At 43.5% G+C, this 24,871-nt stretch overlaps 1 protein-coding gene across 1 annotated transcript in view; it reads left to right on the top strand.

The window, feature by feature from the left end:
- The window catches only part of Tada2a (transcriptional adaptor 2A), a 46,613-nt gene extending 32,097 nt beyond the window's left edge, over positions 1–14,516 (top strand). The window contains exons 9-16 of the mRNA XM_036195676.1: positions 2,643–2,706; positions 3,306–3,349; positions 4,667–4,777; positions 6,693–6,764; positions 8,177–8,309; positions 8,811–8,854; positions 11,612–11,685; positions 13,660–14,516. Of these exons, the coding sequence (XP_036051569.1) occupies positions 2,643–2,706; positions 3,306–3,349; positions 4,667–4,777; positions 6,693–6,764; positions 8,177–8,309; positions 8,811–8,854; positions 11,612–11,685; positions 13,660–13,845 (728 nt within the window). The 3' untranslated portion in view covers positions 13,846–14,516. The remainder of the gene's footprint in view (positions 1–2,642; positions 2,707–3,305; positions 3,350–4,666; positions 4,778–6,692; positions 6,765–8,176; positions 8,310–8,810; positions 8,855–11,611; positions 11,686–13,659) is intronic.
- Positions 14,517–24,871: the final 10,355 nt, after the last annotated feature.

Here is a 24,871-nt window from a genome sequence, read left to right as displayed (position 1 = left end):
GTGGGCTTCGGGGGCTGGAGAGATGGCTCAGAGATTAAGAGCACTGACTGCTCTTCCAGAGGACCTGAGTTCAATTCCCAGCAACCACATGGTGGCTCACAACCATCTGTAATGAGATCTGGTGCCCTCCTTTGTGTACATAATAAATAAATAAATCTTTTTTTAAACAAGAAAGAAAAAAAGAAAAGAAATGTGGGCTTCAAACTCTGTGGAGGAACCTTTAGGGACTGCCTGCTGCTGGGAAGTATAGGTGAACCTTGAGTAAGAGATTCCGTCAGATGAGCTCTGACTTACTGTGCCTGATGAGATTTTGTGTGAAAAAAGTGTTTGAAACTAATAGAACATGACTCATTGCTGTCCTTGGCTAATCTTGAACTTGGACCTCTGTACTGGGGTGAAGAAGATGAGTTTGCATTGCTCTTGAATTAGCAGCATTCCAGGGGCTCTGGGCTCTAAGTTGGAATAAAGCTTACTTGTTGTAAGGTAAATGTATATTCCCATACATAGTCAAATTCATTGCTAGGAAAGCTGGTGTGTTTTTAAAGATTATATTTCCTGACATTTGGATTATGCACTTTGGTTTTTCTAAAGACACATGGCAGGTTGTTTTGCAATGCTGGGCCTTCCTTCCATGGATGTTCAGTAATGAAAAAACCCGAACACACACTACATCACACAAAGCTTAAGGAGGTAACAAGTTCTTAAGATAGTTCCAGAACATACTGAAGTCAATTAAATTAAGGTTCTTTCGGACTCTAAACAGAAGGGTGGTTATTAAGCAGTGTAGTGCTGTTATATCTTCCTTGTGTTTTCTAGAATTGCTAATAATCAGTCTTCATTTTGTAACCCCAGAGGTCTTCTCATTATAAACTGCCTGGGGGTTTAACTTTAAATCTTTTATTAATATACTATTGATAAGCCAGATTTAGGATAGGAGCCACAAAGAAAGTAAAGCCACTAACAGATCGCCAAAATGTGGAAGGCTCTCTTGTTTTTCTGAGATGGAGTTTCTCTTTGTAGCCTGGTGGTTCTGGAACTCACTTTGTAGACCAGGCTGGCCTCAAATTCAGAGATCCAATTGCCTCTGCCTCCCAAATGCAGAGAATTAAAGGCGTTTGCCTCCATGCCTGACTTCGTTGTTTTTCTTACAGCTCTGGACCCAGGTCGAGTTTTTAGATCCCAGATTTGTTCTTAGTTAGTACCTGTGTGAGCTGGGCTGGTTGTTTTCTGAATGTGGTATAGAGGGCCCACGAGGGAGTGGTAGGAAACAAGACAATGGAAGGCCATGTGTACTGTGTAGAGCTTGAGCTCTTGTGAGTGGTGGAGTGTCGCTGAAGAATTAGAAGCAGAGGAACTGTACCATCCAATTGTGCTGTAAAATAATACTCCCAGTCCCATTTGGAGGGAGGGACTTGAAGAAGGCAGGGACCATAGTAAGTATGATAATGTTGTTCCATAAGGAGACATCAGGATGGCAAGATGCCTGAATTGAGTGATGGGATTAGACAGAAAGTGATAGTTTGGGAAACATAAGATGTTTAGATAAGATTCTAGCTGGCTATGTAGGAAGAGGGGAAAGAGGTTCCAGGTTGGTTTCTGTCTTAGACTACTAGCTTTACTGTAACGCTGTTAACAAGTTAAGAGTTTTAAGATGGAAACAGGCAGAATATGTAAGTTTGCAATGGAAGCCATGCAAATAGGGATATCCAACAGGATGTGATGCTTAAAATAGTTGGGAGAGTTTTAGGTAGTACAGTCTGCTGGAACTTAGAACCCTGGAAGCCAGAGCTTGTAGGAATGAGGTGAGAAGTGAAAAGAGATAGAAACAGAAACCTTAAGAACTTTGAAGATGAAGAAAGAGCAGGACTGTGGTACCGATTCCAGCTTGCCCTCTTCTTGTTTACCCTGAGACTAAAACTAGAAAGGATTAGGACAAGATCAGGCAAGCAAGTCATAGCTTTTACTGTGGTTAAGCTGCTTAATACATCTTTTCATCACAGAATGCAGAACTCAGCACTGTAAACAGTCACTGTTACCCAGCTGAAAATGTTACTTTAAGAACACGCAACACTGTCCATCAATGCTGGCCTGTCATTGTCTCTTGAGCTTAATCCTGTGTAGTTACAGCAACACTCATTTTTGAACTGGAGGTGTAGCTCAGTGGGACAGAACTTGTCTGGTCTGGTTTGGTTGCCAGTGCTACCAAAATAATGATAGCAATTATTGTTATTTACTAATAGAGAAATTTAGTGTGCTAGGATATTTTTCATAGAATAGTTAAGGTTTGGGTAAACCAGGCATGGTGGTACTGCTTATAATCCCAGCTCTCAGGAGTCAGAGTCAAGAGGACAACTATAAGCTGTGAGTTCAAAACCAACCCATATAGCAAAACTCTGGGTCAGCACCCTCCCTTAAAAATAATTGTTTGGGTTTTTTTGTCTTGACTCAGTTTTTTTTTTTCCTGTTGGTTTTTTGAGACAGGGTTTCTCTGTGTAGCCCTGGCTGTCCTGGAATTCACTCTGTAGACCAGGCTGGCCTTGAACTCACAGAGATCCACCTGCCTCTGCCTCCCAAGTGCAGGGATTAAAGTGCCACCACCTTGACTTTTATTTTTATGTTTGTATGTGTATTTGTATCTATAGCTCTGAAGATGGCTGTGGTGGATATCTATCATTCCAGGTTAAAAGAGAGGCAGAGACGAAAAAAGTAAGTATAAAAAGTCATCCTGTCTTCTCTGACCTTTGGACTGTTGGCTGTATGTTGTCTATAAGAACACTCCATTTGTGACTTACCATGTCACCTTGCAGAACCCAGTTGTTGAGAGTTGCTGCTAAATCCTATATTTTGTAATGGTCTCCCATTTTAACATGGTCAATCTATATTTATTTCAAATGGCTTCAAAGTATGTAAATGTATGGTTGTAAATGCTTAATGTTGTAAATGATCAATGTGTCCTTTCATGGCTAGTAGTTTCCCTTAAATGACTGCTCTTAATCTACAAATTGTGTAGATTAATCTCATGATATGGACAGATTTCCTCCTCAACCATCTTGACAAACACATGTTTTTTCAGCTTTTGTCACTGGTAACTAAAGTCATCTGTGAGAGTCCTCTATGCCTCAAGAAGGACAGTGTGTGAGTCTCCATTGGAAACTGATTCAGAAGTGTGTGGAGACTTGATTTCTCTGGACCCTGATATTCCACCTCTTAGTATTTAGGATGTATAATAAAAACTATAACATATAGAAGACACTAAATAAGAAACTTACTTTTAATACATAAATTATTATGGTTTTTCATTCTAGAATTATAAGAGATCATGGATTAGTCAACCTTAGAAAGTTCCGATGTGAGTATGAACCGATTTTTTTATTCTAAATTCTTCTAACACTGTTGAGAAGTTTCAGGTCATTGTGGAAGTGTTCATAGTCCACATTGCATGCTAGCTTACCTAGGAAGATTTGAAAATTCAGGTGCAGGACTTGGGGGTAGCTCAGTAGTAGAGGGGTATCTAGCACGTTTGGGGTGACATTGATCCCTTGCACAGAAAACAAAACAAAACGAAACCAAAAGTGCCCAAGGCAGCTCTGATCCATAGTGACAGTGAAGAGCTATTCATTGATAGTCAACCACATTGCCTAAGATTTAATTGTTATAGTAATTACAGCATGAATATTAATGGGTCATTTTCTAGACAGTCATGTTTTGAAATTATATGTTAAATATAACCTTAGTCTCAGGTTATAAAAACATTTTTGTAGGGCTGCAGAGATGGCTCAGTAGTTAAGAGCACTTGCTGTTCTTGCAGAGGGCCAGGGTTTGGGTCCCAGCACCCACATGGTAGCTCGCAACCATCTATTTATTCTTCCAGTTCCAAGGGATTTGATGCCCTCTTTTTACCTCTGTGGGCACACTGTAATGCACATACATATATGCAGGGAGAGCACTCATGCATATTTAAAACTTTTTTTGGAAAAATCAGAGGAGTTAGGGATGTCTCACAGTTGGAAGAGTGCCTTCCAGGATGCTGCATAAATCAGCTTGTCTGTCACACAGGGTATTCCAGATGAAATATGCACATAGTTTTTTTAGGTTAATTGACCTTTTCTGGGTGTTCTTTGTTTTTGGTTTTATTTTGTTTTGTTTTTATTTTGGCTGACTTGGAAGTCGATATTCTGTAGAAGGGCTGGCCTCAGGCTTGTGATGGTCCTCCTGCCTATACCTCAAGTCCTGGGACTATAGGCTCAGGCTTCCACACCAGCTGGAAGGTTTCTTATGTCTTTGCTTTCCTTGTTTTCCTGCAGTAATCTGTACCAGAAATTTTGCCAGAGTTGTGTCTGATAATTAAAGGTTCTGCCTTTAATTCCCTTTTCTCTGTGACAACAGTGCCTTGTCCCGTGCAGATTAAAAGACATGAGCAGGGATATCAGTAGTACTTAGTAGTAGAGATAGTCTCAATGATAACAGCATCCCTTTGTGAGGTGCTGTGATGCATAATTATGATTAGTGATTTACATTTTCAGCTGCCTATTTGCATGCTGTAATGGGCGAGTTAGTCATGTGAGGTTAGGAAAATGTCCCTGCATTTTACTTGTTTTAAAAAATAATACCAGAAACTTTGAAGTCCTTATATTCTCTGTGACATATTGTGTTTCACTTTGTCTAGTAATGGAACGGCGGTATCCCAAGGAGGTCCAAGACCTTTATGAAACAATGAGGCGATTTGCAAGGATTGTGGGACCAGTGGAACATGACAAGTTTATTGAAAGCCATGCATGTAGGTGTTTTTGGAACTGTGTGTGTGTGTGTGTGTGTGTGTGTGTGTGTGTGTGTGTGTGTATGTGTATGTGAGAGAGGGGGGGATTTAAAAGCTTAGTGAGGGGCAGAGGATTAGCTCAGTGGGTAAGAGTCCTTGCTACATAAACATGAGGACTAAGTTTAGATCCCAACACTTACATGAAAAGCTGGGTTTGTCGACTCTAGTGCTTGTAGGAGGTAGAAACGGGTATTGGTGGGGTTTGCTGGCCAACACCTAGATCTAGGCTCAGTAAAAAACTATCTCAAAGGAATAAGGTAGAAAATGATGGAACAGGACATTCATGTCCTCCTCTGGGCTCTGTATGCATGTGTATACCACACACATACACAACCTTACGTTCTAAGGAAGGAAAATACTTAGTAACTTACAAGTTAGTAGAGGGCTTTTGTTTATTGTTTTGGGGGATTGTGGTGGTGGTGTTCTGTTTTTATTAATTTTCTTTTTGGTCTCTTTTGTTAGTTTTTATCTTTAGGAAAAGGTCTTGCTATATATGTAGGCCAAGCTGGACTGGAACTTTCTGAGCAGTCCATGTGGGACTCAGACTTGCAGGCCTCCTGCCTTTGTCTTCCAGGAATTGAATTACAGATGTGTGCCACCGTGTGTAGCAGTTTTTACTTCTTACAGGACTTGTCCAGTATATTGAGAAATGCCACAATGAATCCCTGTATCTGTGTGGCTAGCCTCAGCAGTTTTCAACACAGTACCCATCCAGCTTCCTCTGAAGGGCAGTGGGAACTCCCTTCCCTTTTGTCCATAAGCTGGTCCATAGTTTTGCTTATAAATATTTAATGTTCAAACTAGTTTCAGTCATGGGAACAGGGTTGTTGGCTCATGGAAACAATACCTCCATCTTCCTCTGGCCTTTTCTCTGGTGTTCCCAAGAGCATTCATCCCAATTATAATTGGATTTTCCACTATAAAAAATTGAAGTTGTTAAGCAGGAAGGCCTAAGACTTTGAGGCAGCCTTCACTGGGGGCTTATTTCTAAACTCTCACGAGAGCTATGTGTTTATTTGGCTCCTCAGTTTAGTTCTGGCAAGTTTTTCGTTGTGTTGTTGCGGTTTTCTAGAAAAGTGCTTTACCACTGCTCTCATGGTGCAGATATTTCTTAGGAAGAATCACAGCCAGGTAAATTGTCCCCAGGAAACACCTTGTTTGGTTGTCGTTCTTTGTGTGGTTGGTATCGGGTGACTTATCCTTTACTTCCTGTCCTAGTTTATATCATTCCTGGCTTATGTGTCACTACAGAGAACTACACCCTGTGGATAGTTTTCCTTCATTGCATGTTTGAAAAGCATCCAGGTTGGGCTGTTCTGTAGAATAACCCAACAGTGCAGTCTGAGCTGTGTGCTCAGCAGCAATTTTTGGTTCACAGAAAATGCAGTGCTCCTTGGTCCCTATAGGAAAAAACTAAAAAGAAACCAGGGCTTGAACAAAGCTTTGTCCTTCCCATGCAGCAGGGCTCATCCAGAGGCAGACTGCATCAAAGAACGTGGTTGTATCGGTACAAGTGCTAACACAGAGGTGGAGCAGGAACACTTACATTTAAAAAAAAGTTTAGCTTTTTTGTTTTTTTGAGACAGGATTTCCTCCTTGTAGTCTTGGTTGTTCTGGATCTCACTCTGTAGACCAGGCTGGCCTCAAACTCACAGAGATCCACCCATCTCTACCTCCCAAATGCTGGGCTTAAAGGTGTGCACCGCTACCACCTGGCTTTGGGAGGCATTTCTAATGAGCTGTTCAAAGTAAAAAGTATCCTAAGATAAAGTCACCCAGCCTGGTATACATGACAGAATCACCGAAACACACCCAGCGGCTCTCTGACATTGATTTGTTTTTCCCATTTTTCTTCTTTGTTCTCCTGGGGAAACAGTGGAATTTGAACTCCGGAGGGAAATCAAGAGGCTCCAAGAATATAGGACAGCAGGCATTACCAATTTTTGTAGTAAGTATGCTCCCCTACCTACAGTATCAAAGTGCCGGTGACCTGCAGGTACAAAAGGGAACCTCTGAGGTCTTGAAAACTTTAAAAAACAAACAAACAAAAAAACCTCTCCAGATGAGTTTTCAGACTTTCTACTAAAGTTTCATCTGTTCGATTCCTATAAATATCATTAGTTTATCAGGACAAAATAAGTTATGGCACAAATACTGCTTTAGAATTGGCGATCTGTTGTGGCCCTTTAAAAAAGTCTTAGCCAGGCATGGTAGCTCACACTTTCAGTCCCAGCACTGGAAAGGCAGAGGCAGGTGGATCTCTGAGTTTGGGGCCAGCCTGGTCTGTATAATATACTCTAGGCCAGACTGGACTACAGAGTGAGACCCTTTCTACACATACACATACATGGGAGTGAGGTGTGGTGGGATATGATTCTTATGCTCCAGGTTTTAACCTCAGCCTTTTACAATTTATTTATGCATATAATCATTTTTATTTACCAGGCTTCTACTAGTGCTAAGGTGCTTGCATCCAGTTTACTTAAGGTGCTGGTCATAATTTTATTAATAGCAGTAAATATCTATCATTTATTTAACATGTGCCAGGTCTGTGGGATACATTTCACCTTCAAGTTGTTGTCTATCATGACAAGCTTAAGGGATATCATCACTTTTACTTAACAAAGATTTAGAGAGATTAAAGAGCCAGTCGGTGGTGGCTCATGCCTTTAATTTCAGCACACAGGAGGCAGGCAGTTAACTGTGAGTTTAAGGGCAGCCAGGACTACACAGAGAAACCATGGGAGGGCTGGGGGAGATGAGAAAAAAAGAGTGATTAAAAAGCTAGTTAATAGAAGAGCCAGGTTGTAAGGAAAGGCTCTGACTAGGCAGCATAGGCCTGGAGGTGTCCTTCAGCATTAGAATCTGTGAAAGCCACTGGCGTGGTAGTCTAAAACCCGTGTAACTTTATTGATGTGTAGAAGACACTAGGTAACTCTTCTGTTGCACAAGATGCATTATGTGGACTTTGATAGCTCAGTCTGGTTGCCTAGTGTTGCTCTCTGTGCCTCTGTAAAGTAGAGGGAGGTTGTAGTATAGAGGCCTTTTCTGTTGTTGGAATTGGAATCGGTTTTGGAGAAAGCATGTATGTCCTGTCTTCAGGTACTGTATAGCTGATGTATAGCACTATCGTAGGATGTTCAGAGCCCTGGGGCAGCTCCACTCACAAATGAAGAAAGTAGAACAGGAACCAGGTATGACATATTTCAGACTCCGATGTACACTTGACTCCTGAGGAAAGAGATATGAGAGCAGTTTTGCAAAGAAAGCCTGAAGTGGCCAATGTTGGCTGAGCTCAGTTAGCAGGCCCTTTGGCTCTGCTGTGTTGTCTATGAAGTCAGGTGTCTTCTACCCCTCCAGGTGCCAGGACCTACGATCACCTGAAGAAGACGAGAGAAGAGGAGCGCCTTAAACGCACCATGCTCTCAGAAGTCCTCCAGTACATCCAGGACAGCAGCGCGTGTCAGCAGTGGCTCCGCCGGCAGGCCGACATGTGCGCACTTAGGGTGGGCCGAAGGAAGCACTCCTGGGGTGCTTGGGCCTTCACGTGTATATTTGGACATTTTTGTGGGTGCTCTGGGTGTGTTAGAGTAGTAAGGATTCTTACCAGTCCATCTAGAAACAATGTAGAACTGGCAGACTTAAGAAACACAATTGGGCAGTGGTGGCGCACACCTTTAATTCCAGCACTCAGGAAACAGAGGCAGGTGAACTCTGTGAGTTTGAGGCCAGTCTGGTCTACAGAGCAAGTTCCCGGACAGGCTCCAAAATTACACAGAGAAACCTTGTCTCAAAAAAACCTTTAGTGAAGCAGAGGGAAGTTTTTCTCTTTTCTTTCCTGTATAGTGAGTTGTCCTGTAAAATGTCATGCAGTCTCACTAAAGCTCTCCTTAGGTGACCTTCCTGATGAATGAATGCTCCCAGTCCCATGAGGAGTTTTAGAAATTGCCTTCTTTGATCTAACCTACGTTTAAATTCCTTTTCTTTGTTTTAGTGATTCTGGGCTGAGTCCTTCTGTTCTGATGGCTTCAAACTCAGGTAATGATTTCTCAGGCTATCGCCACGGGTTTAATGGGTTGTTTTTTGTTTTGTTTCAGCACTGGAGATTGAAGCCAAGGCCTCTCATATATACTGGGCATGTGCATCCTCTATCACTGAGCTATTCCCCAGCCCACAGCAAGTGTGGACTGTGACACTTAATCTCAAGGGATTGTGGTGACACAGCTACCCTCCTTTTGTGGAGCATGGTTTTTTGGTGGAGTGGCAGCATTCAGCTGTTAGATGGTTTGTGGACACCCGCATGCGTTCAGACATGATGGTCAGATAGGGATGGCCCATGTCTCAAGCCAGACTCAGAAGGATGCTCTTTGACTGGTGTTTACATTCAGGACTGGAGTTGTATCTGGGGAAGAGGTACAGTGTGCTTTGGAGGTACTACATGAAGAGCTTTGACAAGAGCAGCAGGTCACTTGCCAGAAATTCGAGGATTTCTTGTAATCAGAGACTTAAGGAATCTCTGCTTCTCAGCTTTACTTCTTTTGAATGTGTCCTGTTTTAAGATTAATTGACAGAACAAGACTAAGCCAATGCAGTCTGATGATTCTTGGTGACTGTTGTTTGTGACTGAGTATTTAGGGAGATAATAGTATGAAATTGCTGAGCCAAAATTGTGGTGTTCTTTGCCAGTTGTCCTGATCACCATTCACCCCTGCCTGATACGACAGCATTTCTCCTAATGTGAACATCCAGACCACTCACCATAAGGAGCATAGTGGTCTAATGTGACCCAGTTGCCAGGCACCATTCTTTGTAACAACAAGCCTTTGAAATTCTCTCTGTAACACTAGCTATGATGGCACACACCTGTAATCCCATGAGTAGGGAAGATGAGTCAGGAGGATGGAAAGTTTCAGTCTAACCTGGGCTACATAGTAAGACCTTGTATTGAACAAAACAAAAGTCTTCATATATTTAGGATCTAATAGTGCTCAGATACAGGCACTTAGTGGATAATTGTTTTCCTTTGTTTCAAGTAATTCTTTTTTATTTAAAGATTTATTTTAGGGCTGGAGAGATGGCTCAGAGATTAAGAGCACTGGCTGCTCTTCAGAGGTCCCGAGTTCAATTCCCAGCAACCACATGGTGGCCCACAACCATCTGTAATGAGATCTGGTGCCCCTCTTCTAGCATGCAGACATATATGCAGGCAGAACTCTGTACATAATAAATAAATCACCTTGGGAGACTTGTGTGGTAGCACATGATTTTATCTCCATTTCCTTTTTTTAATTTTTATTTATATTTTATGTGTGAGTGCTCTGCTTTCTAGCAGAGGGCATCAGATCTCATTACAGATGGCTGTGAGCCACCATGTGGTTGCTGAGAATTGAACTCAGGACCTCTGGAAGAGCAGTCAGTGCTCTTAACCTCTGAGCCATCTCTCCAGTCCCTTATCTCCCTTTCTAAGCCTTCATTTCTTAGCCCTTTTGATGTTCCCAAGAATCAGGTTTTCCAGAACAACTTGAGTGGTCCCCTCTTCCTTCTGCCTCATTCCAGTGGCCGTCCTCACAAAACTTAACCCAGTCCGTCCATCCCCAGCTGAGCACTCATCCCCATCATCTGTTCAGAATAACCAGGGGCAAGTGAGATGGTCCAGCTCTGCAAGGTTGGCAACCTGGGTTCCATCCCTGCAACCCTGGAAAAGCTAGGTCAGAAGAAGGGCACTGACAATACACAGTTGTCATCTGGCTTTCACATCTGTGGCCTGTACACCACACACACTGACATCATCAGTATCCACTAAAGGAAAAAAGCTCTGTGCATTAGTCTTTAGATTCTGGTCTGGCCTGGCAAGTCCCGTGCTGCCTCCTGTTTGGGTTTCTTTCTCAGATAGGAAGTTGACATTAGTCCCTGCTTTGCCATACAGCACATATGGCATTTGGCTTGTTATTCCAGTGTGGGTCTTTCAGTTAAATGTCACTTCTTTTCAAAGCAAAATAAACAAACACACAGAGCTTTGGTGGCCTGACTGCCTTTGATCTGAAGGTACATAGTACTTGGTTAATTACCATGTTTGCCTTGTCCTGCTGGAGAGTAGTGACAAGAGAGAATCTCTCTCCTGCAGGATTCCTGTTTCTGTTCGTCAGCTGTCCAGGCACATAGACTATATAACCTTTCTAAACTGTGTGAACATCTAGGCTCCAGAGTTTAGAGTCTCCTATGTGGGAGGAATTGTGCTGAGTGGTCATTGATATGAAGGTGTGTATGCTCGTATTTGTATTTCAACAGAGCAAAGAGCACACAGATTATTTTTATTTTCAAATGAGTATTGGAGAGACTATATTACTGATTCATCTATTGCTATGATAAGACACCTCGATAATAACTTCTACACAAAAGCATTTAACTGGGTTTATGGTTACAAGTTAGAGTTCATGATCCAGAGCAAAGGCATGGCAATAGGAACAGCTGAGGACTGTCAGCTTGATCTGCGATCAGGAGGCAGAGAGCATGCTGGTAATGGTGGGAGGCTCTTGAAACCTCAAAAGTCCATGCACCACCACCCCACCCTGCCCATCTCTGTCAAGGCCACACCTCTTAATCCTTCCCAAATAATCGCACCAATTGGGGACCAAACATTTAAATATCGGCTTGTGCTGGCTGTTCTCAATCAAACCACCACAGTGACCAAGGAGCTATCTAAACCAGCCTAGGGGAGTGGGTTAGGCTTTCTGTTTTACACTTGAGCAGTTACACCTCTGTGAAATACTTGTTGTTTTGTATCTGTGTCTATAGGAAGACGAAGTGCACCACCCTTGAACCTCACTGGCCTTCCTGGTACAGAGAAACTCAATGAAAAAGAGAAGGAGGTAATAAAAGGGAGGGGAACTCAGGAAAGAGGGGCTGATTAATTCATTGAGTTGTTATTAGAATCCATTACAACACCAAACCTATTTTGCTGCACTTACTTGTCTGACATGCGAGAAGTCTGGAAGCTCAGGAGCTAACTCTGGCAAGCACTAGAAAATTCCTTTCCTCTCAAAGCTACCTTTTCCCTTTCAGAGAGAAGCACATGCAACCGAGTCAGTTAAATAATAGCAGTAGCTGTCACATATTGAGCATTTACGTGGCAGACACTCCACTTGATGCTTTCTGTAAGGGAAACTTTCTGTAGGCCTAAAGTAGCGTTGACATGAAAATAGAAGTCTCCTGTAAGGGAAGTTCTGCACTTACCCCAGCAATGGAACCATCACTTAAAATGTTTTGTGATTGTCTCCACAGCCTGTTGGTCAGCATAAGGAACATAATTCAGTGTCATACACAGTTGGACATTATTTTTATTTTTGAGACAGGGTCTCACTATATAACACTGACTGGCCTGGAACTAAATCCCTGTGTAGTGCTGCTTGCTTCAGCCTGCCTCTCAGGTGCGTGCACGCACACCTACACACATTGATTGTAAAAAGTACTGTGACCTTCTTTACATTGTGATCACTGAACTGTCTGTGTTGCTTTTGTCTGTTTCTAACATTTCAATCTGCACATCTAGTTAGGTGTGGTATAGATATCTAATTTTAGCACTTGAGAGCCTGAGATGGGGGAGACTGTGAGGTCGGCCGAGGCCACACAGTGAAGAGGCTATCTCAGAACAAATGAAAGTCTACTTGGGTGGTACTCCATGTAATCCCAATACTTGGGAGGTGGAGGTGGGAGGATCAGTTCAGGCACATCCGCAGCTGTCAGTTATCTAATGAGTTCAGAGGCAGCCTGGGTGGGCTACAAGAGACCCTCTCTCAAAAAAACCAAACCAAGCAAAAGAACCAAAAGTATAACAAAAGAGGATCTCATCTTGTTCCTTTGCAGTTCCCAGTGCCTGTCTTTCCCATCTATTGGTCCACAGCATCAGCTCACATCAGACAGTAAGAAGTCACAGTGCAGGGACCTGTATTAGCCTTTTCTCCATCAGAAAAAATACTTCTTGCAGGGTAGAAAGAAGTGTGTGTTGAAGAAAGTCACACACCAGTTTCTCAGTGTTGTGTGTTGAATGGTGTGGAATTCCAAACTTTTGTTGTTGCTTACCCATGTGATGAGGACTCAGACTGCTCCTTGCTGATAGTGGCAAGTGAACTGAACTGAATCTACTTTCTGCATTAGTGGCAAAGGCAGCCTCCTCCCCATGGTAGGAGCTGAAAAAGCAGAGGCTACTCTTCTGCCAGTACCAACACTCTAATTTACCCTTAGGAATCCAGGCACCTACAATGCCACCTCCCTCAATGCCCTGATGTGCTCTGTTATTCCCTGACTAGTGTCAGAATGGCGCTGGGCATCAGCTCCAGGTATTTAGCACTCAACTCCTGAGCAAGCATGGCAGCTCCTCGGGGACATGTATTTGTTCCCTAACTGAAGTAGACCCTTGAGCCAGCCTTCACTTGCTGAAGGCTCTCCTTGCTGATACCACACCTCCCTTTTTCTTCCTGAGTGTCTGTTTCCAGAGAGGAAGTGGAATGTGGTCCAGCCACTCAACAGCTTCCATAAATAGTTGGAGGTTTATGTCACTTTTTAAAAAAATACACTTTATTTTGGGTGTGGGGGAGGGAGGGAGGGGCACATGTGTGCCACAGTATGATGTGGAGGTCAGAAGACAATTTCAAGAAGTTGGTTTTCTCTTTTTACCATGTGGGTCCCAGGGACCAGACTTGGCTTGTCAAGTCTTGGTGGCAAATGCCTTTACCTGCTGAACAATCTCTCCAGCCCCGCTGTTTTTCTTTGGGGGCTGCTATACTTTTGGGATTAAACTGTGAGAATGAGATGTTAATGTGTATTAAATTTGTCGTGTCTTCCAGCTCTGTCAGGTGGTGCGGCTGGTACCTGGAGCCTACTTAGAGTATAAGTCTGCTCTGTTGAATGAGTGTAACAAGCAGGGGGGCTTGAGACTGGCACAGGCAAGAGCACTCATCAAGATAGACGTGAACAAGACCCGGAAGATCTATGACTTCCTCATCCGAGAAGGGTACATCACTAAAGCCTGAGTCTGCGGGCAGTGCAGACCACAAGTGTGCAACGTGGTGGGTCAGAGGACAGTGTATACACTCTGGAGACTTGGGTTTGAGGTGGATTCTTACTGTGAAAAGGAGGAAAGACACAGGGACTCTTGAGTGCATCGATTCTTTTCTTCCCTGCCCTGCTGCAAAGTGCTCCTGTTGTGGGGATAGTGATGCAGAGTGTGTGCTCGCCAAGTTATTATTAAACATGAGTGGGCATTCATTCCTAGCACCTCTTGTAACTCAAACAAGAACCATAGTACCTCACATCATGGCTTTGATGAAAATAGAACCAAACTAAGCCACAGCATTTCATCCCAGGAGTCCAGCTCGGATCCCTGCACTTCACAGTGAAGCTCGATGACTCTCTACCTTCCCATCTTGCAGACAGATTTTAAATGAAGAGGAGGGTTTTTAAAGCACAGGAAAGCCTTTTCTTTCAAGGATTTTTTTTTTTAAGCTGACATCTTAGTTTGTGAGATGAAGGGGTGGAAAATCTCCATGATGGTCTGTCTCAAGCTGCATTTTTAACTTTAATGTCTGGGTTTGTACTTTGCAGTCTGGCTGTCTGATCTGCAGTAGACTCTTGAGGAGGTGGCACCGGATATAAAATGTCTGTTATTTTTAGAATTAATGGATTAAAATGTTTTGCTATTTAATTTGTGGGTGTGTCAGATATTCTGGTAACTAAAGCACACTTGGGTTGTTGGATGCTCGCCTCAACACGCTGCACTGTCGCTGCTTACACGTGTGTCCTGTGTCCTGGTCTCACCTTGTTACCCTGGGTTTCCCAGAATACCAGGCCCATGAGGATGGAGATGATGCACCTAACACAGCTTTGCTTCAGTAGACCTGAACCTAATCTCTCAGTGCTGAAAGGCTGACCTGCTATAAAAGCTGCTTTTCAAACACAAGTAAAGCCACTTCATATGAGACTCACTGGCTGTGAGGATGAGTAGTTCTACCACATCTGAAACATGATCCTCGAGTCTACATCAAAAGCAAAAGCCAAACTCACAGTCATGGTTTTCTCATGTCTGTGGTAAGCAAAGTCGCAGGTGGGAATAACTTTTAGAATCTGCACAAATCACCTCCCATAGCTAATTCTTTCATTCCTTTAACATTCAAGCACCCAGTTAGGATGTGCTTTGTTGGAAGTACATAGTCAGACTTGTAACTGACAGAAATGTGTTTGCAACATGCTAATGGGTATCCAGAGAATGAGAAAATAAGTTTTTAAAGTTCACACGGGCAGGGCAAATGGCATGGCTGCCACACGTGCATGTGGGGTAGAGGACCACTCTGGTGTCAGTTCTTGCCTTCCCCCATGGGTTCTGAGGACCAAGCAGGTCATCAGGGTGACGCATTGAGCACTTCTGCTGGCTAGCATCCTGCTGGACGAAAAAGAACACTGGGTCTGAGGGTAGTCCTACAACGTCCCTGCTTCAAAAAGGACAGCTTTTTTTCTTACTGGGTTTTTTTTGTTTGTTCTTTTCTTTTGAAGAGGAAGAAAGAGAACATGAAATTGGGTGGGTAGGGAGGTAGACAGGATCTGGGAGAGTTTGGGGGAGGAGAAATAATGAAAAAAAAATTTAATTAAAAAAAAAAGGGCAATGTGGAAATAGTTTCCTTTCTTTAGCAGGCATTCTTAGAAAATGCATTTTATCACCACCACCAACACTGGTTGGTCATAAACAGATTCCATCCCACCATGAAAGGTAATCGCTGTTCTGAGATTTGGAGATCAGTTAGACTTCAGTGTTTGGTAGTATTTGTGGTGGTGTGACGGGTTTTAATCTTGATTAAGGAAAGCTTCCTGGGAGAAGAGGGCTTTTGAGGCAGAGATGAAAATCAAAAGGAGGTGGGGAAATGGCAGATGGAAGTGGGAACTGTTCTAGACATGGGGAGGGGTGGAGGATACTGTGTGGGTAGCAGTGGGTGTAAGGGAAACAGCCAAGAGATCTGGCTAGGACACAAGGGGCAGCTGTGGCCGTCCCAAAGTGGAGGATGGTAGGACAGACTGAAAGCTGGGAAGCAATGAAGGCTGGAGAGCACTTGAAGATCAGTAGACGTGACGGGAAATAGCGATGGGAAGAGAAAACTATCGTGGCCAATCCCTAGACTTAAGGAAGTAGGGTTACTGTTGCTGTGATGAATCCAGCTTTGTCAAATGTTCAAAGGTCTAGCCTTATTTTGAGGAAGGAACTGTTTGCTTGCTTGCTTTGGCGGGGAGGGGTGTTTGTTTTTGTTTTTCGTCTTGAGACATGGTTTTACTATGTAGCCAGGTTGGTCTCAAACCTGTAATCCTTTTGCATCCTTCGCTCAGGTGCTGGGATTACAGGTGTGTGCCTCCATGCCCATGTCAATGGCTTTTGCTCCAAGGAACTGCAGTGGAACAGGCCATGCTCTTGCCTGGCAAGTGCTGTATCCCAGTCCAGAAGTCCTTTGAGAGGAGTTGCTGCTGCATCTTTTTCATTTATTTTAGAAAAGCACTTACTGAATTTGTTATGGCTGTCTTTATTTCCATCTATATTCGTAACACCTAGACAAGGATACCTAGTACCAGCAAGAGGCTTTTCATTAACAACGCATGCTTCTCTGCAGCCACATAGGGTTGGCTAAAAGCCAACAGGTTTCTCCTAGCCCTCATCAGTTCAGAAAAGAGTTGACTCTCCCAAACTCCAATCCCCCTGCTTCTGCCCCCCAAATACTGGGATTACAGTTGTGACCTACTGTACCTGCTCATCCATCTATTTTAAAGGACGCCATTGGGAATACCTTCAAGATACATATTATGTTCACAAAATACACTAAAGCCAGTTGTACAACTTGTGATGTACATGGCTTTTTATGTTTGAATTGCTAATCTGTAGTATGTGTTGTTTTCCTGGCTGTTGTACTTAGCCACAGTAGACAGCCTCTATCATATCACCCCAAAAAGAACCATTTCTGGTATAACTACACTGTCATGTCTGTGGCCTAGCTAAGATAAAAGGTTTTTTTTACTGGGACACCAGCCTTTTGAAATGTTAAGGAAACTGAACAGGATCTTAGTAAAGTAGAATCAGAGCAGCCTGGATAATTATAATCATTCGAACATAGAACTTAGTTGGGGAATGCCATTCAAAAGTGAAGAGCCGCTGGGTGGTGGCACAGGCCTTTAGTCCCCAACACTCTGGAGGCAGAGGCAGGCATATCTCTGAGTTAGAGGCCAGCCTGATCTGCAGAGTGAATTCCAGAACAGCCAGGGCTACACAGAAAAACCCTGTCTTGAAAGACAAAACGAGAGAGACAGAGGAGTGTAGTGACACCTGTAATCCAGCATTCAGGAGGCAGAGGCAGGAGGATTGCTGCAACTTTGAGGCCAACTTGGTTTTCATAGCTAGTTTCCCTGTGTGATGGCAGGGAAGTTCTCTGTTGTCTCGGCTTCCAGTGTTAGATGTTCTTCGGTGAAAGTGACTGACTATTGATTTCATTGACCAAGCATCCCACTCAGTGACATAGATATTTGCAGGAAAGATGAATGTTTTGCGTCAGACATTAAAACATTAAAATTCCTTCCTTGAGTTTCTTGTTACACAAGCATCATGTTTCTAGACCCCTTTCCCTCTTGAGAACAGGAATGAACACTATACAGCTAATAATACAGTGATTCCTAAAAGCTTTAAAACCCAATACAAAAACAAAAACTCCAATAGATGTAGCCTTGAAAGACACTGAACTGGGCTTGTATCTGAAAACCCTGTCGTTTGCCAGCCTACACTTGTCCTGTGTCCTGTAGGGCCAGATAATTAAGTCTAATGCACTTGATTTTCTACTTCAGAGTACAGGTGGTCGATTTCTTTGGCATCAGACTCAATTGTTAGGTTGAATTAATCTTGCATGCTTTACCAGACAAACCTTTTTAGTTTGTATTAGTCAGGACCTTCCATGGTCTGAGGTCTTGGCTTACTGATATGCCTTGGTCCATAGTTAAAATCAGCATCTTAGGAAGTATGAGAAGAAGATGCAGTAGGGCTGGAGATGTAGCTTAGTTGGTGGAATGTTTGCCTAGCATGAGTCTGCTGAGAACAGTTCCCAGCATAACTGGAGTGGTGATGCATACATGTAATTTCAAGATTCAAGAGGTAGAGGTAAGATCAAAAGTTCAAAGTCAATCTTTGTTTGTTTTGTTTTGTTTTTCAAGACAGGGTTTCTCTGTGTAGCTTTGGAGCCGTCCTGGAACTCTCTCTGTAGACCAGGCTGGCCTCGAACTCACAGAGATCCACCTGGCTCTGCCTCCCAAGTGCTGGGATTAAAGGTGTGTGCCACCACCACCCGGCTTCAAGGTCAATCTTGAGCTACATACGTAGTTAGTTAAAGGCCAACCTGAGCTACATAAAACCCCAACTCCAAAAAAAGACAAACTAACACATGAAGATTGGGGAGATGACTGATTTGGATAAGGACCTGTGTTTGGATCTCTAGCATCCACATAAAAATGATAGGTACAGCCATGTGAGTCTATAACCTTGGTGTTGGGGAAGCAGAGGAGGATCCAGGGAGGCTTGCTGGCCAATGGATTTAGCCAAATGAGTGAGCTCCAGCTTCAATGAGAGACTGTCTCAAAAATAGGGTGGGGAGTATAAAACAAGGTAAAGACACTCTGGTCTCTGCATGTTCCTGTGCACACATGAACATGTACACACATTTAAACCAATCCTTTCTTAAAAACACTGAAACACTATCATCTTTGGCAGGTTGACAGCCAAGTTCCAGCTATGACGCGTCTAATGTTCCTCCTTGGAGGGTTGTGTTGAGTGCATTCCCCTCCCATTTCTGAGTAATCAGTTTTCTCTCTGAACAACAGAAAACTATTGATTTGCTTCCTGTTACCACTCTTTGTTTAGGAAATTCCTTTAGAACAACAACAACTAAAAGTACTTTAAGAAATAATGCCGTGAGGAGTTGTGGGCAGTAGAAGTTAGTGTGTGTGCAATCACCATCACCTGCGTGTCAACTGACCAACTTGCCCAGATGTCTGTTTTTGCTGTAGTCTTTTGTAATAATCTTAGAGAGTTGTCAGAGTGAAATGGGCAGTTGCCAGGCAAATAGTTTACCACAATCCTAAAAAAAAAAAAAAAGAAACCTATCGAAAGGATTGAAACATTCAGAAAAGCCTTGATAAGCCCAGCTTCAGGGAACGAAGGGCTTTGGCGAGGGATGGACTGACCAAGTTTCAACCGCAAGGTGGGATAGACAGCAAGATGATCACCAGGATCTGCAGCTTGTGCTAGAGAGGTGAGCACTAGCACTAGCTTCTCCACCTCTTTCTACTTTGGTCCCCATTACAAGTCTGTTCTTCACCAAGGCAAGGCAACGTGCAACAAAGTCACTCATTACCACAGAGAGCTAGGCAGTGTCAGCCTCTGCTGGCTTCTCACCCCAAGATGAACATCTTTGCCAGGTTCTGGTCATGCAGAGCTTCGAATTGAGGATGCCTGCCAGCTCTAAGTCAAGGTATGGGTTTTCTCTTCATGAACCAAAGCAAAAACAGCTTTCCAAAGTCTCCCAGGAGCGCCTCCACCCCCAACAACTGCAGAAAGAAGGCGTTTGTGGGAGAGAAGGGGAGCTATAGACGTCATTGCATCATCCAGATCCCAGCTGTGACCTGGCTCAGAGTTTTCCAGTTAAAAATAACTATGGCTTAGACTTGGGAAGAAAAAAGTAAACTGTTGCATCTCCATGGAAACCGGTGGGGGTGAAGCATTGGATTTCCTGTGCATGTAACAAGATGGGGTGGATAAAGAGGCCCGGAAGCCCAGAGGCCCTGTGATGAAAGGTGATACCCCTAATTAGCATCCAGGGTGTAGTCAGACACATCCTCAGGGCTTTGCAGGGAGGATCTGTTTACAAGGAAGTATGCATCTTGGGCCTGTTGCAGAAGTAGTACTGGAGTCTTCCAGCCTTCCTGTAACAGATTTGCCAGTGTTTAGCAAAGCAAAGAGCAGATGAACAGCACAGTAGGTGCGGTGGAACCATCCCAAAACCTCTGCTGCCCTGCCACTCACGTCCGCCATTTACATATTCAGCAGCTTGTGATGATGATACAGATTGTATTTCATAACCGAAGGGGAGTCTCCAGAGCTGACGTGTGCATCTGCTTCTCTTGAGCAGAACTGGGTTTTTCCTCTTCTGGTGTTTTAGGAAATTGTGTAAAGCACCATTAATTATCTTAGAGGTCTTTAAAAGGGTGTCTCTGTGGGGCATGGTGGTGCACACCTTTACTCTCCAGTACTAGGGAGGCAGAGGCAGGTAGAAGGCAGCCTGGTCTACATGACAAGTTCCAAGGCAGCCAGGAGTGCATAGTGAGACCTTCACAACCCCCCCCCCCCCCCCCCCCCCACCCCCGCCCCCCCAAAAAAAAGAAAGAAAAAGAAAAAAGAAAAGGAAAACTGTCTCTTACCATTTCTGGTATTCTTACCATTGTAGGTAACTGTTCTTTGGGGCAATCATCTTAGTTTTTCATTCCCCTTTTTAAAAAAATAATTAAAAATTTTAGATTTATCTATTATTTTTTGTGTATGATTATTTTGCCTCCATGTATGTGCGCTTCATGCCTGGGACCAATGGAGTCAGAAGAGGATGTCATATCTGGAACTGATGTTATGGATGGTACTGAGCCACAAAGCCACTCTTTGGGTGCTGGGAACTGAACCAGAGTCCTCTGCAACAACATGTGCTCTTAACCACTCACCCATCTCTTCAGCCCCAACACTGGTGTTTAAATAAAGAGTTTATACAGCAAATAACAGGAGGAGGGAATACTGTATTCTACTGGCCTTTGGTGACTGTTTACTTCTTTATCTGGTGTATTGGAAAGATATGAGCAATACTCTTTGCTCGCTATTGTTTGTTTTTGAGGTACATTCTTTGAGCCTCAAACTTGTTATGCTGAAGCTGGCCTTGAACTCCTACCTCTACCTCTCAAGTTCTAGGTGTTAGTTAGGCTGGGATTGCTCAGGACAGAAAAGATTCCCGCTCTCACTCACTACAGCCCTGCCCACATTGTAAAGTCCTCATTACCCGAACAACGGCACCAAAACTGCATTCTGGGAAGAACCGGCTCCCCTCCTGAACTCAAACCAGGACCCTTCCTCTTGCCTGAGACTATAAGAACTGTCCATCTTGGGACACGCCGCACCAGACTTCTCTGGCCTAGAGCCCTGGGTCTGGTGAACCTCTCCTCAGAGCTGCACCAACAAACCTGAGCTTGTTTGCTGCCAATCTGGTCTCGTCTGGGCACTTGGAGTTGTACCTGAGCCTCTCACTAGGATTGTCAGCCTTTGCTACCATCCATCCCCAGATCCCTTGTTCACTGTCTAGTAATAATATAACCTGAGACCAGATTCTTCACTCTTCAATTCCAAAGTGTGGGGGGCTTCACAAAGATTAGGTGGGAAAAGCATATAAGACCACAGGTGAATTCCCTTTCCTTGGAACCTTTGATAGTTTAGCTGCAGCCAAGCAAGAACCAGGATATGATACACTTGTATGGCATAATTCAGATCATGTTAAAATCACTCAGGGTCGCTCGCACAGGGCTCACTAACATCTGAAAGACAGAGATACTAAAGTAAATGTGATTTTTTTCAAGGATGCTGTTTATTTTGGAATCCTGCATTATCACTACAGCCCGAGCATTGGATTGAGGCCAGAGAGTAGGGACAAAGTTTTAAATTACCTAGTTTTTGTAGGTAAGTTGTAACATCCCTCATACTGCCCACAAGAAGCGTGAAAGTTATACAGTGGTGTATAGCAGGATTGTAACTGTAAAGCAACAGAAAATCTCCAATAGGAAAAGGCATAGTGAGCCAGTGGCCTAATGGATAATGCCTGTGGAGCTGAGGATCCTGGGTTCAAGTCTCACATTCACAGAGAGATTAGTTTGCTGAGTATGGTGAGGCATACATTTAGACCCAGCACTTGGGAGACAGAGGCAGCCGAATCTCTGTGAGTTCCAGGACAGCCTGGGCTACATAGTGAGATCTGTCTCAAGAAAAACCAAAAAAGAAAGAAAAAAAAAGGTAAAGACATCCACATACTAATCACTGTGTTGTTAACTAATGATGGCTGAAAATACTCCTTCCTATTTTCCTTTTTATCTTGAGTAATGTAATGTCCCTTTATTACTTAAAAAATTGATTTTGGAGACAATAAAACTCAAAACCCTTTTATATGTAATAAAACCTAGTTAATCTCTATGATAGGTGTGTACAGTTGCTGTCTTACATCTTATGGTGTAACACAAACCTTAAGCAAGCTTCTGTCTACGGGAAATGTGCCTTGAGACTTTGGCCCTGGTAATTCTTTTGTTTTTTTCTACATTCACTAGACTTCTTTCCCAGATACCTGGTCATCACTGTCCTTTTGAAACTTGCCAAAGGCCATGGCTTAGCAAAGGGGACTTGCATCTTCTCAGTAATCAGTGCCATATAATCTGTAATCACAGTTGCTGACAAGCAGCCTTTGAGACACCTGTGACGCATGAGACCTCATGGCACCCTCAAATCAAACTTTGTAGACTGAGAGCCCTGATCATTGCTGTCTCACTGATGACATCAAAGCTGTGCCAATTTGTCAATCAGAGGCAAGGCCATAGAAGATGCAAGCATTCTCTTTTAATTAAAAAATTAGTGTGCATGTGCTCGAGCACGTGGGTGTTTAGGTGTTTGAGACATTCGGGAGAAGGCACTGAAATAGGGCGTTGACTCCCATGCAGCTGGAATTGCAGGCAGTTGTAATTCCACCCAATGTAGATGCTAGGATCAAAGTAGGATCCTTTGGGAGAACAGTATGTATTCCTTTTTGATGGGTGGGGGTTTTCAAGACGGTTTCTCTATGTAGTTTTGGTGCCTGCCCTGGATCTTGCTCTGTAGACCAAGCTGGCCTCAAATTCACAGAGATCCGCCTGCCTCTGCCTCCCGAGTGCTGGGATTAAAGGCGTGCGCCACCACCGCCCGGCCACAATACGTATTCTTAACTGCTGAGCCATTTCTCCAGCCCTGCAAACATTCTTTTTAAAAGACACACAGAAATCAATCTAAAGAGAAGCCACTGCCCAAGCAACTAAGAATGTTTTGAGGAGGGAAGACTTTGGCATGGAATCAGAGTAAAGTTGTCAGCCTCTGCTCTGGGTCTAGCCAGATCTCACTCTCAAGACATTGCACTGCTTCAAAGTACCACTTAAGTGGCTGTGGCCAGGAAGACCCAAACCTTGATTGGGCACCTACAACCTGTACTTTTGTAGCAGATGGCTCCTGAAGTAATTGACATCAATAAACACATATTTATAGTCTAGAAAGTGCCAATCCATTTGCTACAGGTAACTATTTAAATTTGAAGTGATCCAGGCTTTGTGGCATAGGCCGTAAATCTCATGGGAAGGCAGAGGCAGGTAGGTGTGTTCTTTGGGGGCTGGAGAGAAGGCAGCTAAGAGCACTGTTTCTCAAGAGAACCTGGGTTCAACATCCAGCACCCATATGGTGCCTCACAAACATCTGTAACTCCAGTTCTAGGGAATCGACTGCCCTTGTCTAGGTCCTCTGCAGGCACCAGGCCTGTGTGGTGCACAGACAAACATGTAGGCAAAACACCCATACAGATTAAATAAATGTGAAGTTACCAGACTGGGAGAGAAAGTTCAGTTGGTACAGTGCTTGCTTGCCTGCCATGCCCAAGGACTATAGGTCCAATCATCAGTGCTGTAAATAAATAAATTTACATTGATTAAAAAGGACTAACGTTAAGCCTGGCAGTAGTGGGACACACCTCAGAGGTAGGTGGATCTCTGAGTTTGAGGCCAGCCTGGTCTACAGAGTGAGTTCCAGGACAGCTAGGACTGTTTCACAGAGAAATCCTGTCTCGAAACCATGCTTCCTCCCTCCACCACCACCCCCAAAAAAAGAGTTCCTTGGTCAACCAGGCTGTCTGTCTATCAAGGGTTTAGAAGATCTTGGGGCGTCTGTTCTACTGAGATGATATTACAGCAATTCTTTCTAAACTCTAGATGACACCACACACTACACAAAGGCGGCTCTCTATTCAGATGCTTGCCTCCCTCCTCTTGGGTTAGGGCATGACTTTTCCTGGAAGGTTTATATCCCATATTCCACAGAAAATGCCCTGCTCCCTGTCACCACCTAGAGCTTACTCACACACGCAAATAATTACGACGGCAAAAACAAACCCAACAAACAACACTGGCTGGAATTTAAAGAGCAACGTGTCTGCTGCTCAGTCATGAACTGACTGGAGGGCTGCTGAGCGGAGCATCTCAACCTGTGGCTCATGGCTCTTGGGGGAGGGGGTTGAATGACCTTTCACAGGGGTCACATTTCAGATACTCTGCATATCAGATATTTACATTACGATTCATAACAGTAGCAAAATTACACTTATGAAGTATCAACAAAAATAATTTTATGATTGAGGGGGTCACCAACAACATGAAGATCTGTATTCAAGGGTCGCAGCATTAGCAAGGTTGAGAAGCATTTTTAGAGGGACATGCAGAAATGAAAGCAGCATACAATCACTTCTATGAGAGATTTTGCTATTTTTACACTGACATGTCAAAAAAAAAAAAAAGTCATTAGACAAACTACTGGAATATAGTGCCAGAAAGATTCCCAAGCATAGTTTGAACCCAGTGTGTTATCCTAATCTTAGTCTGCTTTTGTTCTTATATTAAGAGGTTAATTTTGCCTAATTTTAAAGAGCTGATGCTTTTTATGGCATCAAATTTCTTCAGTCTAGGCTGTTTCAGCTCTCCCTGGATTATCACTAAAATGCCTTTGTCTGGGAAGCAGACAAAACTTCTAGATAGTCTAGTACCCACAAAATGACTCTGAATCCGGTTGGCCAATGGTGATATGGTATCTCATTAAAAAAAAAAAAAAAGAAAGAAAGAAAGGAACGGAGGGAGGGAGGGGAGGGAGGGAGGGAGGGAGGAAGGAAGGAAGGAAGGAAGGAA

This window comes from Onychomys torridus, chromosome 8 (assembly GCF_903995425.1).
Source record: "Onychomys torridus chromosome 8, mOncTor1.1, whole genome shotgun sequence".
In the NCBI taxonomy this organism is placed as follows: Eukaryota; Metazoa; Chordata; class Mammalia; order Rodentia; family Cricetidae; genus Onychomys; species Onychomys torridus.
Note: the sequence above shows the minus strand (reverse complement) of the source record. Positions and strands in the feature narration are given on the sequence as shown.